General features: G+C 46.0%; 1 protein-coding gene across 1 annotated transcript in view; it reads right to left on the reverse strand.

Annotated features, from left to right (window-relative positions):
• The window catches only part of TVP23C (trans-golgi network vesicle protein 23 homolog C), a 247,623-nt gene extending 229,196 nt beyond the window's left edge, over positions 1-18,427 (reverse strand). Inside the window, exon 1 of the mRNA XM_069654555.1 lies at positions 18,285-18,427. Within this exon, the coding sequence (XP_069510656.1) occupies positions 18,285-18,296 (12 nt within the window). The 5' untranslated portion in view covers positions 18,297-18,427. The remainder of the gene's footprint in view (positions 1-18,284) is intronic.
• Positions 18,428-18,852: the final 425 nt, after the last annotated feature.

Here is an 18,852-nt window from a genome sequence, read left to right on the forward strand (position 1 = left end):
GACCATGATTGTGCATGCAATAGAGCAGATATTATATTGGTTATCCCAGATTCCAGCACAAAACGAATCTTGGATAAGAGAAGGTGCTCTGCATCTCTTCCAGGTCTCTCACCTGAAGTTCACACTGAACTACAGAAGGAGCCAAGTATCCTGAAACGCTAAAGCAGACACGTTTTGGGCCCTTTTCCCCACAAACTGCTATTCTGCGGTTAAATTATATTCAGGCGGTCAAAACCCCTCTAGTACTACGAGTTCACTTCTTCTCACCTTTACTATTAGACTGCAAGAACAACACTGCTGCTCCTCTTTCTGTTGGGGCCGTCTGGCTCTTTCGTAGCACCTCGTTACAGCGGGTCCTGCAGTCCTTTCTGACGGCTCTCGGGCTCTGCTGGGCTCTCTGTTGCTCATCTGCTCACTCGGTAGCCCCGCCCCCGCAACAGTGGGGGCTAGAGTCGCTCGCAGCTTCCAGCTGATCGAGGAGCCGTGGCTGTGACTCACTTGTTAAATCTCCTTCCAGCACGTTCAACTTTGCCTTATCTTGCCTCCCGTCTCAGCTGTTTGTTCGACTCGATGGGCGTATCACCGCTCGACGGTATCGGGGCCCGCTCAGCTTCTGGTCTCAGTGCCCCTAAGGCTGTCACTCTTCCTCCGCCCCAGAGGTCAGCTGTTCCGATCGGCTGGAATAGGTAGCTTCTATTATAATACGCTTCACGCTTTCTCATTCCATAACGGTAATTTTCTAAGGAGAACTTCACGAGGTGCTCAACGGGGGCAGTCCTCGTCTTAACTATTAACTGCAGAACTTTTCAATAGGCCCACTAATAAACTATTTCTCCATCTGTAGGGCCGCTTTCATCTTCCCCTTTTTCGGTCTCCTCCTCAAAAACCAAAACAAAACACCATCAACCACCAGAAGTCTAGTATTAAAGCAAAGCACCTCACGCCTTCACCCATTGGAGCATTTGCTTGTCTGTCACACAGGATGGTCCTCCCTCCGAGCCCTTTATGACATCAGCCATGCAGTCCCCTCTCCGAGGAAGGACAAGGATTTAATAGCTTTTCACTGTTCAATTGGCCCCGATGTACCTTAGTTCCCTCTGACTCGCTCATCACACCGCATAATGAGACTTTTCTCTCCCTCATCAGCAGCCGACCCAGCCCCAGTCTCCTGCGGGGTGCCCCAAAGCTCTTGTGTTTCGTCCACATTATACAATGTGTTCACTAAGCCTCTTTTTGACCATCTAGACAAATTGGGTGTCAGGTATACAAACTTTGCAGACAACACCCAAATACTCTTACCCATCACTGGTTCATAGGACACAGACTAACACACTAAACAAAATGTACCACACCATCCAAGCATGGATGGCGCAAAACGAAATATGTCACAATGATGAGAAAACTGAATAACTCATCATTGGTAGCCAACCGAAACTGAACAAACTTCCTAAACTCAAATCTTTCAACATTGACGGCAACATCATAAATGTAGCCAAGAGGATAAAACCTTTAGGGGGTCTATATTGACTCTGCACTTAACCTAACAATGCAAGTTAATGCCATAGTCTCCTCAGCAGCCAACACTTCCAAATTAATCAGAGCTAGCAGACCCTTCTTATCTGACAACTGCATCATGCTGGCAAGAGCACTTATCCTATCCAGGATCGATTACTCCAACTCCCTTTTGGCAGGCTTCTATGCCTGTAACATCAGTAAATTAAAAGTTGTGCAAAACAATTAGAGCAGCACTTAACATACCCAAACATGAATATATCGCATCAACTAGAAGTACGATCCACTAGCTCCCGGTACGAGATTGGATTAAATTCAAAATCCCCTCACCGACACACAAATACCTCTCTAACAGTGCCCCAGCATACCTAATCAATGACACACAAATACCTCTCTAACAGCACCCCAGCATACCTAATCAATAAAATTTCAGAAACCCAGTCCAACAGACCTACCCGATTCACCTACGCTAGCCTAGTCTCTACACCCAGATTCAGACGACAAAAAGCAGGAGTATCCAGCTTCCTAGTGATTGTGGCTAAATCTTGGAACACCATGCCCCCAACCTTGAGGACAGATACATCCTTATGGTCCTTCCGCAAAGGCCTTAAAACCTGGCTTTTCACCCAAGATCGCAACTAACCTAAGCTTAGGATTCTCACAGGCAGCTAACAATGACACCACTGAACTATGGTCTGTATACCGTATGTCATAACTTACACTATTCTGCAAGTAACAGTCCTAATATGTGCAACAAGCTACTGCTTCAGTAGACCTGTAAACAAAGTAAGATAATGCTGTATCCTGTAATCTGCTACCATTGTATTGTACATATCTATGAAGGATTACAACTGCCTGCTACAAGTTTAAATTGTAACCAATTTCTTAAGACAAAAGTGCCTAGATGCCGCTGGGCTTTGTACGCTATATAAATGCCAAATAAAGAAAATATGTCTTCCAAATAGGTCTTCCACTCCGTGTAAACATTGCTTAGGGTGTAATGGAAATAGTTGGAGATAATTGGGAAAATTAATTCTCTGGAAATATGAAGCACACCAACATTCCATACATGTGATCGTGTACACTGATCTTCTAAATGTGAGGATTTTCATTTTGTTGATCTCGCACATGTTGTGTGGCATAAAAGGAATGCCTCAGGTTTAGGAGCGAGTTTCACCACTCCCTTCTGTGTTACTGAACTGATGGAAGCCAAACCTAATCACAGGGCTTCGGAGGAGCCGAGGATTACAGAATAGGAGGCATACAGGATTAATTAGATAAGATCGGGAGAAGACAGACTTAAAATCATATTGTTTCTGAAAAGAGTTGGCTACGGGGAGCAAAAAAGAACTCCTCTGGATGACTTTTCCCCCATGCAGACTAGAGAGAGAAGCCATTGAAAGGGGGGGTGATCCATTGAGAGGGGAGTGATCACCCCATGTTCGAAATTTGTTTCCAGACAACCCGGTGAGCCGAGACTAGATTTGCTGATGGAGTAATTCCAGATTGACTGGGTTCCTTCCGATTCTCCATAAATGAAAAGCCAGATACAATTAAGTAGAAGCCGGAGATAAATCCAAATTGTCCCTGTATTATCCATGGTAAATCCAAGGAACTGGGAGTTCAAGGGAAACCCTAACATGACAAGGACCCAGGTAGATTAAGGTCAATATAAATGGGAGGCACAGGTAAAGTGACATGCAATTACCTTAAAGCCCAAAGCAGTTTGTACTGTGGGGCAACATTGCAATTTGGTGCAATTTTAATTTAAACACATATTTCGTAAATTGACCCATCATTTAAATCAGAATATTTAAGCTGGTATAGAATCATCTGGACCATAGTGCAGGTAGGGCTGTACCAAATAGTGAATTTACTATTTCATCCAAATACGGAATAGTTGATCCAAGTATTCGGCTGGAGTCAAATAATGAGCTGAATAGTTTTAAAAGACAAAACAATACAGGGTTCACGAGGGCAAGGCCTGGCGACCCCCAGCTTTCCCTCAATTGTAGCATGGAGAGGGGTCAGTGGGCCTTGGCAGCCCACCATATTTTTTATTTTGAAACTCTGTGCAACAGAGGTCGCCAGGCCTTGCCCCAGATGCCCATATGCAGTATTTTTAAAATTACCTGGGAGGCCACTAGGGCAAAGCCTGCAACCCCCCAAACAACAATTGCAGTGGTCACTGCGGGCCAGCAGGTAGATTTATGTCAGGGCAAGGCCTGGCGATCACCCCCACCCCCTCAGCTACAAAACTCGGGGGTCACTGGGTCTTGCCCTGGTGGGCCCAGCAGCTACATTTCTTTTATTTTTATGAACCAGGGTGGGGGGGTGCAATGGCAAGGCAGCATCAATTGCGGGCTGGGACATGATGCAGCAGCCAATAAGAGAATACCTTATTTTAATGAAGCAGCCTGTCCCTGCGGTGTTTGATTAGCAATCTCACTCAAAACGCCGAGAGAGAGATAGCTAATCATAGCATGTGTACTGGCCTTGGTTTCGAGTGTAGTCAGCTGAATAGATGGTTTTCTACTGAAATTCGGCTGCATACTTACAAAGCCGAAATTTAGTACACCCCTAACTTATGGCCTAGTCGACCAGGGTGGTGTGGGAGCACTTCTCCCATTAGATCTGTCAGCAGTGTTCGACACGGTTGATCATCACACTCTATCTCCCGGTTGACAGAAGCTGGCATGGGGGGGGGGGTGAAGTTCTTAACTAGTTCTCTGTCTTCCTGGCTGTTCGAAGTCTGGTCCACCACCTCCCACCCTATTCGCCCTGGCACTTGCCTAGTCCCTGGGCCCTTTTTTGTCACATTCAATGTATGAGTCGAATGGGATGGGTGCCTATAAAAAAAGTGAAGCCTGCAGACATCAAGGATCCATTGTAAAGTCTGCTTTCCAGCTGAAGGATACCAGACAAAAATGTCTGGGAAATGGTGCGTGATTGCATTTGTGTGCATGTGTACACGTGTGCATATGAGCACTCGAGCATGCGTGTATAGAATGGTACTGTATGCACCATGAATACTGGAGCAGGTACACGTATTTAACACAGTGGGTTAATGCAACTGCTGCAGAGATACGAGATTCACAGGTTTGAAACTTGACAAGGAGGAGTCTGCTTTTTTCTGTCATTGAATGCACTAGCTTCTTTGCATTTGGAACCCTTGCCCAGGTAAAATTAACACAAACATTTTTACTTGTGGTCGATTTGTCCCTGCAATTGTTCTGTGAACCTTCAAATTCATGCAGATTAACCCATCTTATCTAGATGATCTCGGTGTCTTCCCACCACTGCGTGCTGCCTGCTCTGGATTAGAATCGGGAGAAAGCCCAGTCACAGAAAAATGTGTCTCTCAGCCCACTTGGCTTCAACACAAACTGCTTGTGAAATTCATAGGTTTCAAGTAACATTTTAGGCACTACAAGATGAGGTGGTTTAAACAAATTAATATTATTGGGAAGGGGTTCCGATTCCAACACTGCCTTAAAAGGATACAAACTCAGCTAAAAAATGAAACTTCAATTGTCTGCCAGTCCCGACTCTCGTTTTAGCAACTGCTTTATATAATTTTAAATAGTATCTAAATAATACACTTTACAGGCTGGGAAGTAGGGCTGCACCATGTAGTTGCCAGACTGCTGTGTCCTTGGTGTTCAGTGCTTCTTCCTAACTGACCCATCTGTGCATTCCAAATGTGGACCACCTCATTTTCCCACCTCAGTGCGTTGCAACATCCTATGACTACACCAGAAACAGATACTTAAGTCTGGGTTCATAGCTGGTGGGTGCAGTGTGTGTCCAAACGGAATACCCAGGGCATTTGCATGACTTCTGCCACACTGTTGTGTTGGAGTGGGATACTATCCCATCCTGCATCATACAAAACCCCATCCCAGGGTGTAGTTACCATCCGTGCCGGTTGATTAGTTGGTCAAGGTCTGCAGACATGGACTCAACTGCTTTTCTATTACTGGTTATATGCAGAGTACGTTGGTTGCGTACACAATTTACTTGACTAGATCCAGAACCAGAGTAGGAGACCTTCCGGGAGCCAAAGAAGATTAGGCCAGTATCCCTCCCCCCCCATTCCCCTATTTAGGTGAGCCCGCAGGGAGAACTGTAACACTGGCAGGACTTCGCCCAAATAGGTGGAGGTGGCTGATAGTAATCGCCTCTATATGATGTTTGGTAATAGGGGTCAGGAGCTATAAAGGGTCAGAATATTATAAATCCAGATCAACCCCTTCCTTATCCTCCCCTCGAGTATAATGGTTACCTTAGATAAGAATGACCCTACCCAGAACCTCCAATCATCAATCAAGTGTCTCGTTGTGTAACAGGGAATCCTGTCTTCAATACAGTTTATGCAATCTTGAAACAAGTACAAGGACACAGAGCTAATTACCTAATAAAGGAGCAGCAGTCGTCAGTGTTGGGAGTTTGCAAGACACTGTTTGTTTGAGAACTCTGGTCATAAATAACTGTGTCATAGTCACGTGATACCCCACATGGGCAGAGATGTTAAAACAGGGGCCATCTTGGTAAGGGCTATACTGTCCAGGCGAAGGCACCATCTTGGAAGGGAGGGAGGAAAAGCAGCAACTCATCCCATAGGAATGCTCGGTAGACCAGAGGATTCAGGTAAGGGATTCCCTGTTCACGGCAAGCCTCGATCGGCTATAGCTGTCATGTTCTGAGTCGGTAGACGTCTCTGGAACCGCTGGCGTTTCAGCTACCATGGTAGTACTGATTAGTTCCCAGAATCACGCCTAGCGGTCTAGTTGTTCTGACGTTGTCGGCCGGCAGGGTTATCTTCCCTCCCCTTCCGGCGGACAGTGCGTTGCAACCCTTGGTTGGCGTTTCGTCTTTTCCTCTTTGGGAGGCATCGCTTAGTTTTCCTCCGTTTCCGTACACACGGTACACTTTGCTTCCCTTTTCTTCCCTGCTTCGGCGGCCCTTCCCTTTCTGTCCGGTTGCTTTCTTTTCTGTTTACCTTTTCCTCTCTTGTTTTCCGGTTTCCCTTTCTGGACCCTCCGGTCCTTCTCCCAGCTTTCGTTTATGCTTTCCTCCTTGTTGTTCCTCCTTCCGGCTTCGCTTACTCCCATTTCCCATCTCATTGCTCCACCTTTGGCTTCTTCCGTTCCCCTTCTCATTGTTCCACCTTTGGCTCCTCGATTTCGGCGACTCCAGAGTTACTGTCTTTTCTGCTCGTTTGGTTCCGATCGATCTGCATTCTACAAAGGGATTTTTTGTGCCTACGGGCTTTTTCCCCTTTTTTCCGGCTGTTCCGGAAGGGGGCCCCTGGGTTGTTGGTCCCAACTCCCACGGTGGCTTCATTCTGCGACAGGCCACACCTGCAAATAAAAAAAAAAAGGAGCATATGGGAAGGAAGATTACAGAAGCTACAGCAAGAGCACTAGGATTCAGGTGAGGAGGAGGGTGATTCTGCTCAAACCATCAATAAGGGTGACAACGCTGACAATAGCGGCCAGATAATGGCAAATCCATCGAGGTTGCCACAAATGTCCCGGCAGCAGAACTGCTGATGACCAGGTTCGTTGTGGGATCTGGAGCGTAGGTTCCTAATCCAAATGCCTGAAATGGTCATGTCATCAATCAACAGAGCACTAGAGATTCGTGCTCCAAGTGGGCTTGTTTGGTATCTGGCTGGATACCATAAGTGTCCCAGGACTATCTGCAGTGCCAGCCTGCAACTCCACAAAATAAGGTCCAAGAACAAGGGGGTGAACCTGCGAGGCAGAGTTTCAATAATAAAGGAGACCAGATGTAATCTCTCAGATGAGAACACATTGAACATATGTTATAGAATTGTAAGCTGAAGTTATGTAGTTAAGTATGCTAGCCACCTATCTAAATGTTCCATACTACAACACTCACTCACTCACTCACTCCCGCTGCAGGCCACTCACTAGCCTAAATATGCAGTAGTTCTTGATTTCCTCTGTGCAGTGCACCAGTATGAAAGGTGCAGCTTTGTAGCTTGCATTTATAAGTTATTGTATGGCAGATATTTTCCAGAAGTGGAATAAATTGGTTAAAACCAGATAACTTAAAGAGTTGGATATATGTTATGTTAAAGGACATTTGTACCATGCCCTATCACCACCGGAGTGGTCCCGTGGCGCTCTGGCGGCTCTGAAAGAGGAAGGGAGGGGGGTTAGTGGGAGAGAGCTGGAAAAGTGCAAGAGAGAAGTGATGTGCTGTTGGTGGCCTCAGCCCCGTGGGTCCGTTGGCTGGGCTTGGGGTGTTTGCGGCCGGTAGTCGTTGCGTACTGTTGTGCTAGTCTATGTGTGTTTTTGTTTTGTTGTTGCAATGTAGTGAAGTTTGTGCGGTTTGTTGTGCGGTAGGTTTGGTTTGGAGTTTGAGAGATGTATGCGGAGGGGGAAATTGTTAGTGCAAATTGGTTAGTTGGAATCTCTATCCTGACTTGAGGCGGTGGGTTTTGGCTTCTGTAATCTCCCCAGATGGGTTTCCGGAGCACCCTTGCGCCTCTGTCCTGATCTGGGTCCATCCGGTATTCAAGGTCCCTTTCACATCTGCTCCCCTCCTCCTTCGCAGCCCTACCAGTCTATCCTTCCCACTCATATGGCCAGTACATCTGCCAATATCCACAGCTCGGTTATTGTGGTGTTTGATAATATGCCAACAGTTTCACAACATTGTGGTACCTGGTGGCAGCTAAGGGGCGAGTGCGGGTGTTGTGTGGGGTTAGGGTGGGGTTTGTCAACTGTTTCCGTGGGTGTCGCCTGAGTTCCACTCTATACTCTGCGTCACTCGTCCGGGTGCTTCCCATTCGGTTATGGGAGTTGTCCGTGACCACATTAGTTTAGTCATCCCTTTTCCTTTCTGTTTTGGTTTTCAGTTTGAGTCTGTGGTGTTGAAGAGCCAGGTTTTTAGTAATTTCCTAAATTTCAGGTGAACTTTGGTGTTTCTTATTTCTTTTGGGATGTTGTTCCAGGTTTTTGCGGCCAATTGGTAGAAGGAGGTGCCTCCGAATTTTTTCGTGAGGTATGGTTTTGGTTCCAGTCGGATTTTGTTGCATGACATGACGAGTCTTGTTGGCTTGTAGATTGTTATTTTTTTTTTTTTGTAGGTATTCTGCTCCATGTCCGCTGATTGCCCTGTGCGTTAAGCAAATTGTTTTGAAGGTGATGCAATTTTTTTACTGGGAGCCAGTGTAGTGTTTTTAAAGCAGGAGTGTTGTGTTCTCTTCTTGATAGCTTGAGGAGTAGTCTGGCTGCTGCATTTTGGATCTGTTGTAGTTTCTTCAGGAGGTATTCTGGTATTCCGAGGTAGAGGCTGTTTGCATAGTCAATTCTTGACATAATAAGGATGACGATAGTGAGTGTTTTGTGCGTGAAGGAGAGGAAAGGTAGGATTCTTCTTGCCGTGTGCAGGAGAAAAAAGCATTTCTTGACTGTTGCATTCATTTATGGTTCTAAGGTTAGCGTGTTGTCCATCAGGACTCCCAGATTTTTTACTACCTTAGATGTTGATGGTGCTGTTCCATTTCCATTGGCCACGGGATGGCGGTTTCGTTCTCTTGGTGTTTGGATATGATCACGATTTCTGTCTTTCCTGGGTTGATTTTCAGGTTGTTGGTAGTCATCCAACTGAAGACTTCTTTTAGACACTCGATTAGGGTTGAATGATTGGCTTGGGTGTCTTTGATTTTGTAGATGATTTGAGTACCATCTGCGTAGTTGTAGCATGTAATGTTGTACTTTTTGAAGATTCTGATAACCGGAGTCTGTAGATGTTGACGTACAGTGGTGATAGTGAGGATCCTTGTGGCACTCCACAGTCGTTAGCTCTTGGAATGGATTTGAAGGGTTTCATTCATACGGTTTCTGTTCTGTCTGCTAGGTATGATTTAGTCCAGAGTAGTGCTGTGTCTATTATACCTATGTCTTTAGTCTTTTGGTTAGAGTGTCATGACTAACTGCGTCGAAGGCTGCGGAGAGGTTGAGTAGGATAAGGGCTGAGGTTGTGGTCTGCGTTAGTTTTTAGGTCGTCCCAGATGGATAGTAATGCTGTTTCCGTTCCTCTTGCGGGTCTGAAACTGACTTGAGCTTGGTCTAGCAGGTGGTATTTTTCTACGTGTTCTTGGGTTAGTTTATATACGTAGGTTTCCAGGAGTTTTGCCGGGTAGGGAATGTTTGAAATCGGCCTGTAGTTGGAGAGGTCTTCTACGTCGTCACTTGTGTTTTGCAGATGTGGTTTGATATATGCCGATTTGAAGGTCCTCGGTACAGTTCCTGTCGCTAGTGATAGGTTCAGAAGGTTTCTGTAGTATTCTGCTGGCGTTCCTTGTGCAAGGATTGATTTGTAGATGTTTGGGGGACAGGGATCCATGGGTGATCCAGCTTTCTTGCTGTGTTTTGCCAGCATTGCAAATGCCTCTGCTGATGTTTCAGGAAGGTTTTTGAGTTTGTGCTGAGGTTCTGTGATAGGTTCACTTGGTAGTATGTTGTGGTCGGATGGTATGTTTTGTATGGTTTGTCGGATGTCATTAATTTTTTCTTGAAGTGGTCTGCCAGGTCGTTGCATAGTTTCTCTGAGGGGGTTGATGTGTTGTCACAGCCCGGTCGGTTTCTCATCTCTTTAATTATGTTAAACATTCCTTTTTGAGTGTTGGTGGCATTGGTGATTCTGTCATCATAATGCCTATGAATTTCCTTCTTGTATGCGCATATTTTTCTCTGGAACAGTGCTTTTTTTGTCTGGGTTGTATTCTTTCCTCCAGTCCAGTTCCATCTTTTTGTTTTCCTTTTTCATGGTGCTTATTAGCAGGGTGAACCAGTTTGCCATTGCTCTTTTTTTGATGGGCTGAATGGTTTTTCTGGGGCGATCTTCTCAATTGTGTCTGCAATCCATTTTGTAGTAGCTCTGCTTTCCCCGTCTAGGTCAGCTAACTCTAGTTCTGTAGTTGAGGTTTTGGCTAACTCCAGTTGTTCGAATAGGTTGCTTTCTTTGAGGCGTTTCCAGTTTCTTTTTGTGGTGGTTGTGAGTTTAGGAGGTTGGATGCAGATTTGAGTAGGCAGAGTGATCACGAATGGGATATGAGATGGTCGCTCCACAGTATTTGTATCAGCGGTGCCGTGGTGATGAGTTTTTCCTTGGCGAAAATTGCGTTGAGGGTGTGTCCTCCTGAGTGTGTTGCCGCTTTGACTAGTTGTCATAGTTTCATGGTAGTGAGTTGTTCAGTCAGTGAGTTTTGGGAGTTGGCGTGACCGTCTTCAAACCAGATGTTGAAGTCCCCCAAAACGATTAGGTGTTTGTGGTTGATGGCTATGTTGGCGATGGCTTCTATGAAGTTATCGACGAAGGTTGCATCATATGTCGGTGGTCTGTACACCAGGATGAATGTGTTGTTGGTTTTTGAGCTTGTTGTTAGGTGTAGGTTTCACAGTTGAGGATGCTAAGCAGTTCATCTGTTTTTATTTTCAGGTGTCGTTTGAATGCTATTGCGATGCCTCCTCCTTTTTTGTTTTTCCTGTTTATTTGAGAGTCATATGTCAGAGAAGATGTACTCTCTTGCAAAGGAGAAAACAAATGTTACTCTCTCGAAATTGCATTTACTCATCCAATTCTAAAAACAGGATGTAAAAATACCCCCACCTCAAAACCTTATCTGGAGCACAGAGTGTACGTATGGGAGCACTTGTTTAGTGTATTTTGTGACAGGGTCATGACCATGTTTGGGGGAGCATGGGCCGTACCTGACCTTAGGTGGATGGCCTTCCAGAGTTTAGAGGCGGGCTGAAGAATTTTGGGTCAGGTCCCAATCACTTCCCACCCTGAGTGTGCACCGTATTTGCCTGCTGGACCGCTGGCCCTTCCACAATGCCCGTCAGCTTAGCTTCTGGCCAGAGTTCTCTTTTCTCTTTTTCAGAACTGAAACTCCCAAAATGGGAAATGGGCTGGGATTTTTCTCAAACACCCATCCTACCAAATCCAGATGAACCCAAAGCAAAGTGGTGGAGCAACAGAAAAAGAACCGCGAGTGAGAAAGACCTGCAGGGTAGCAGGAGAGACACAGAAGTGCTCTTCAAATCTAATTGGAAGCAAAACCAGCACATACAAAAATCCACAAGGTAAACTAGCAGCCTGAGCATGGCTGCTACCCTGCAAATAGAGATTTAAAAAGGGGGTGAGCTAAAAGACTTTTTGAAGCCTTCCAGGGATAGCTCAGCCAGAGATTGGCGAAGAGGAGCACGTGACCAGAGGAACGAATAGGGGAGGGGGAGGGGGGTGGGGGGTGTTGGAAAGGGAATCATTGGGATATAAAAGCAGTCAGCATAAAACAGATTGTAGTAAAGTGTTTGGGTGAGATCAGGTGGAATGGTGGCGGGTCAAGAGACCAGGAAAAGCAATGGAATGTTAAAGAGAATGTGGGAGTGTTCTAAGAGTGCAGGTTAGGGGTTGTGTGAAAGAGTGTGGCACCAGCAGAGTACTATAGTATGTGTTGAGCTGTAAAATGCAAGTGAAAGAAAGGTGAGAAGGGGACTACGTGTAGGAGGATTTAGAGGGGTGTGAGAGTGATGGGGCGTGTGCGACAGGAAAATGGGGAGAGAGTAAAAGGTGGTAGTAGGAACAGTAGTGGGGAGGGCAGAGAGGAGGAAGGTATTTGGGAGAGTCAGGCAAGAGTGCAATTTCAGGAGACAAAAGAAAAGACAGCAGTTATTGTGGGTGAGAGGAATGCAGGTGGAAAAAGGCAAGAGGTGCAAGGGTGGCCGAATTGAGAGAAGAGTCGAATGAAGAGAAGGGGGAGGGAAGATGTACACGTAGGGAGACAAGAATGATCACAGAAGGAGTAGAGCAGAGATAGACATTGAGAGAAAGTGGGAAGGGGAGAGTCTGAAAGAGAAAACCATGGTGACATCGGGCAGAACAGAGGTATCCCTTAGAAAATCTCTGAGGAAGATAAATAGAAAAGGACACTACCTTTACGTTTCCCCATCTAGATTGAAAAGACTCATGATATATTTTATTTCTATTGCGCTTGAACACAAGTGTTTCAGAGAGCGACAAGGCAAGGGAGAAACAAAAACAACAATCTTACAAGGCCCAGTGACATTGAGAACGTGCAAGTGCATGCGAGAGGGAGAAAGTGCATGCAAAGGGATATGGGGGGGGGGGTGGAAAGTGCAGAGCAAAGGGGAAAACCAAATTAATAAAAGGTAGTGCAGCCAACAAGTGGCAAGCACTGGGTTAAAGGCAGCAGATACAGAAGGTCTGTTAAGTGCAGGAAGAAAAGGGGGAGGGCTGTATGGGTATAGATACATACCCCAGTGCAAGGGGTGGCCAGAAGGCAGTGCGGGAGAGTGGCAGGGTGAGCAGGTACCTGGGCCCGGAGGACAGAGGGTGGCCAGGTGCACAGTGCTGCGAGAGAACAGATCAGCAGGGTAGAAGGGGGGGCAAAAGCAGAAGCAAAGAGGAAGGTCTTAAGGTGCTTCCGGAACCGAAGATGGTTCTCCTCAAGTTTTAGAGTGGCAGGGAGGCTGTTTCAGAGAGAGGCCACAGCCGAGGATAGATCTACACCGAGCTCGTTCATTTGAAAAACGACTAACCCCGAGGGAGTTAGAGGAGCGAAGAGCACGAGAGGGGAGGTATTTGTAGAGGGATAGCTGAAGGTATTTTGGACCCAGGCCCCAGAAAGTCTTGTGGACAATGCAAAGGGTTTTGAAGTTAATCCTTGCAACCACTGGGAGCCAATGGAGCGATTTCAGAGCTGAAAAGATACGATCCCAGGGCTTGAGGCCAAGGACAAGTCTTGCAGTCCTATTCTGAATTAACTGCAGAGGGTCGGAGAGTAGAGGCAGGTAGATTTAGAAAGAGGCTGTTACAATAATCCAACCTAGAGAGAACCAGAGCTTGGGAACAGTGAGCTTCTGGGGGAAATAAGAGGAAAGGCAGAGTACCTCTGAGGAGGTGCAGTAGGATGTTTGACTTTTTAGAGACATCAGAGATGTGGGCAGAGAAAGTGTGGAATCAAAGGTGGCCCAAGGTTCTTAGCCTCGCGGGTGGGGGTAGGAGGAGGGCCAAGGGAGGCCGGCCAGAGAGTGAGGGGAAAGGATGGTGAAGCTGTGCCAATGAGGAGGATCTCTGTCTTACTGGCATTCAGACAAAGATCATTTGCGGCACACCAATCTTGAATGACAGTTAGGCAATCAGAGATGAGAGAAGGAGGGGGGAAGTGGCCGAGGGCAGCCTGAAAATGAGTTGTGTTGTCAGCGTAGCACTGGAAATTCGAGCAGAGAATGGAAATGCAGTGAGCAAGAGTTGCCAGGTAACGGTTGAAAAGCCAGTGCGAGAGGTTAGACGCATGGGGCACACCACAGGTAGAGAGGAAACTTGATTAAGGACACAAGTTGGACCTGGGAGGGTCGATCAGAGAGGAAAGGTCAGCCAGGCCAGAGGCTGATCGGTGATACCCAGGTTACCACAGAGACGGTTGAGCAGTATGTTATGGTTGACCATGTCGAAGGCAGAGGAGGGATCGAGCAGGATAAGGACAGAGGGAATGTTAAGAGTCAAGGTTGGAGAGCAGATCCCTTAGTAGGGGTTACCCTTGGTTTAGAGTACGTTAGGGGGTTAGGAATGGCTACGGTGGATTGAGCATATGGGAAGGCAAAGAGCCGCAGCCCCCCAGAACCCCTCTCGTTTCAACTGACCCAGTCTTCCTAGAGCAAAAATGTAATAGAACACCTTAAATCTATTATCTTTGTGGATTTTTGAGGCCAACTGTAACAATTCACCATTGGGGCACGTGGGTGCCCTGCGGGTTTCCGCAGTGATTTTGACAACAGAGTCCACAGCATATCCATTCCACAAATACGTCGATTTACTTATGAGCCGAATGCTGCCCATTAGAGTAAATTAATATTTAGTTAAATTAGTTGGTGCAGTACTTCTAGTCCTCCCAAGGTTTCAGTGCTTCGGGTCCTTGGGGGAGGGGGCCATAGAGAGTAGCACTCCACTTTGTTGTAATCATTGGTTCAGTGCTTCCCACTTGTTCTGAGTGCATTATTCCAGAGCTTTAGGAAGGGTGTTGGGTGACCTCTTACTCAGGTTCCTGCCATTCCACTGCTTGTAGCCGTCTGGGGGACGACAAGATACAGCCCCAATATATTACTTTTACCTATCAGCACGAAGAGGTAACGCGTGGAAGAAAAGGACCTTTCCACCCAAGTCACAAGACATTGACAATAAAAGCAAATGGAATTGGGAAGGACCTCTGGTGACTGAATGGTTTTTAAGTTAATGGAACACACAGTTCAACGCTGTGTACATCTGTCGTAAGCCAAAAGAACCGGTGGCAGGGATCAGCCTCGAGTTGGCCCTATGATGGAGCAGGGCCCCCGCTCACTTGATGCCCCAAAAGCATGTATTTATTTATTATGGGCACTTGGGTTTGGTACAATAAAGTTTACGGCCTATGTTTTCCCACTACAGCTCGTTTGTGTTTGTTTTCTTGCTAACGCAAAACGCGTTAGTTTATGAGAATGATATGATCATGTACCTGCATGATACATTTTCCCACACTATGCCACTTCCAGGCTTATGTCCCCTCCTTAGAAACAGGCACCACTGCTGCTTCCTCGCCACTCAGCTCCACTGGCTTCGTAGTGATCCCCAGAGTTGCGGTGCGCACAGGCCAAGCAGGACCCAGTCCCACCAAACTATTAGTTACCAGGTAAGGGACAGCCCTGTGTTCCCCATGCAGCCTCAACATAATGGCTGCAGAGTACTACAAGGGCAGAACGTGACGCAGCCCTGCCCTCTCCAAACTAACTAGGAGGGCCCGCTCAAACCCCTCATTCAAATGCAGGTCCAAACCTAATTTCCCACTACACAGCCCCAAAATAACAACTTGCAGCTCATAACACGGACAGAGCAGGACCTGGCTCACCCGCTCCATCCAAGCAAACAGCGCTGATACCAGGGGCCCACCGTTAGGATGGTACCCCTCACCTATGCCGCAGCGGTCGGAGTGAGCATCCCACCTCAACTGGACACCCTCTCTCAGCAGGGGGCCTAGAACGCTTGCTGGCTGCTCTCCTCATCCCTCGCCCATGTTCAGCGGTGGGTACCCACAATGCCACCAAATATTGCTCCTCAGAGCCAAAGGAGAAAAGTCTCTGTCTAGAGGACAAGTAAAGGTTTACTGATGGGAAATGGCCTAAGCAGGGGAGGAATTGAGCAGGAACAAGTGAGAGTTGTGCTCTGGTAAACACTGTCTTGCCGTCTAGACACGAGGCCCAAACCCTGTCTCCCTCAAGTTGACAAATAAGCTCACTGCCCCTGACTGCCATCAGCCTCCCGAACGCCATGTCACAATTAGGGGTGTAACAGCTTAATTGAACTATAATAACTGTCACGTTGTTTATACCGGTATACCGTTTTAGGGCCTGCAGCTATTAAGTGAGCTTTTCGATCCGATTTGGAAAGGCTGCAGTAAGCAAGTGCTGCGCATTCTGGATCTTGTACTGTGGGATGTGGTGTTTGGCAGACAAGAGCACAGGGAAAGTGAGGCCACATAAGTTAATGCAGCTTTGATGCTGTAACCGATCTTTCTCTGTGATCAGTAGAGACGGGTTAAAGATCAACCGATTTGTAGTTTTCCCACCAATTTGAAAGATGGGGAACTACACATCCCAGAATCCAAAGGGGGGAATGAACTGGATGCCCTTATGATGCATGTCCACAAAAAACAGGCACACTGTATTAGAACAAAATAGCACCATTAGGTTGCTGGTTTTATTTGTATAAGAAATAAAACAAGTGATAGGAAACTAGGATTTGTGAGTTTGGATTGGTATTAGAAAGTAATGTTTGAGCCACCTCTCAGACCAGGTGTTGAAAAACCAAAGAGTGTGCAAGTTCAAATTGTTATTAAAAGTTGTCATACCAATGATACACATCACACCTGGGTTTTAAGCCCCAATGGGGAAAAGCATGCACACAAAACAGTATAAGTGTTTACAGAGTCAAATGTGAATTGAGTATTGAGCCACGCCAAAACGTGTTTCAACCCTCTAGAGTTGTCCTCAGGGCGTACAGTGGTAATTTTGACACGGTAGAACAACTCGAGCATAAATCATCTTATGTTGCCAAAATGCACTTTGTTTTATGCAAAGCAGCCAGCATCCTATATTCAGGGGCATGCACATCATTGAACACTTTCTCTGCCCTGCAGACCTGCCCACACAGGAAGAGGAGGGAGTTCCCCATCAGTGTTGCCAGGTCCGCTTATTATAAGCGACTTTGGGCTTGTTTTTGTCCAAAGTCGCTAATAATATTTAGAGGTCGCTTGTCGCGGTTTTTGTCCGCTTGTTGGACCTTCTGTGCGCGTGTAATTGGGCTTGTTTATATTGTAGTTAAGCCCATTACACGTCGCACAGAGCGTCCTGCACTGGGCTGCTGGCAGCACTTGACGGCAATTGCTGCTTTGTCTTGCTCTCGGGTGCGCCCTGTATTTTGCATATGCATAGGTGTTTGGCACTGATGGGATCGTTACTTGCCCACCAGGTGGCCCATCAATGCCAAATGCCTAAACATATGTAAAAAGAAAGCGCACTTTAAAAGTTTTGTCATGCAGACAGACACACTGACATGTAAAGAAGGGGATTGTTTTAGTTTAGCAAGTGTCACTCTATAGCAATATTATCTTGGTGATATCCCTAGTGCTGACGCATTAGCCACTAAAATCATTTATTTATTTTTTGAAAACTTTTTTTGCAAGACTGGGTTAGAGGATTATTGGAATCTATATACAACATTTTCTCAGAGATATGAATTCAGGAAGGCCATGTTTCTTTACAGCTTCCAATTGGCCATGTTACAATATTAAATAGTGCCTTGTATTAAGGCGCTATATAAAACAATAAATACAAATACAATGTATTTCAGGGCCGTATTATTTTGCAATCTGGGACTTCTAGTCACCATGCAATAAAATATTGTTCTAACACACTATGTAGTGTTCTGTCTATGTATGTTTTTCTTGTTGTGTTATGTTTCTTACTTTTGAGACCTTTCCACCACTTTTTAGGTGCACGCTTGTTTTTTCAGTTTATTTGGATGGGAGTCAGCTTGTTTTGGGCTTGTTTTGGAAGGATATTCAGCTTATTTTTTCCTTCCGACCTGGCAACACTGTTCCCCATGTAAATGTCAATGTCCAACACTGGGGCTAGTGAGGTACGTACTTTACCTCTGGGAGAGGTGGAATAATTCATTTGAAAAGTGTTCCAGCGAGTGAAGGAGGGCTTCATAAGTACTAGGACGAGGAAAAGGGATATAGCAGTTATCGAATGGTCCAGGTGGACCTTTTTGTGAAAGCCATGTGAAGCAGGGCAATGGTAAGAGGATTCTGGTTTAGCATACAAAGCCACTGAAAAGAATCTAGAGACGTTTTGAGTATTATGTGAAAATTTGGAGGGTCACGTTAAAAATCACGTTTACTCGTTTTGGGACACGATTACAAAATACAACGGGTGGAAGAATCAATCACCACAACGTGTCAACTAGAGTCTGAGACACAAGATGTAAGGCCAGTGCTAGCAGTCACTAACTGATAGAATTCATGGCCACCTCCCCTAATGATTAGCATACTGGAGGTTTGTTAACAGGCAGCTTTGATCCCCACTTGCTAGCTATATGTCTACGTCCTTCTTATAAGAAAACCAACTTGACAAATGCACCCGCGCAAAAAGACCCTGCTCAAATACCCCACTTACTTGACGCAACATCTCGGCGGCGGCGCACGTCACATCCGCTCCACGCAGGCACTTCCTGCTCTGTAGGGCACTCCTGTATTTGCAATCGTTGAAATAGAAAAGGAAAGATAATTGTTTTAATACAGTGATGTGTGCAGCTCCAGTTGATGTGTCGGAAAAGAAACCCAATCCAAGATGGCGGACGATAGACCTGCGCGACATGGTAGTTAAAAAAAATAATACTTGTATTAGTTATAAGCGGCTTGGTAATAACAAACATATCTACGCCCTTACACACAGTTGGTTCATTGTTACCCACGGTTATTGTTGTTGTGATACATTAAACTCGATGCCAACCCTCCCGATTTAGGTGGAAGACTCCCGATTTTTAACGGAAAAATATTGCTATTTCAAAACTTTTGAGCAGCATGTGCATACATGCTCATTATAAACCAATAGACAATTCCCAGAAGGAAATTATAACCAAGACTTGACTACTTTCTCCAGAATGGAATGGATAATCCCCGCATTACCAAAATGCCCTGCTTCCTCGTCCCAGTACTTACCTTTTGAGGCATACCCATTTACC

Source organism: Ambystoma mexicanum, chromosome 3q (assembly GCF_040938575.1).
Source record: "Ambystoma mexicanum isolate Mex_15411 chromosome 3q, UKY_AmexF1_1, whole genome shotgun sequence".
In the NCBI taxonomy this organism is placed as follows: Eukaryota; Metazoa; Chordata; class Amphibia; order Caudata; family Ambystomatidae; genus Ambystoma; species Ambystoma mexicanum.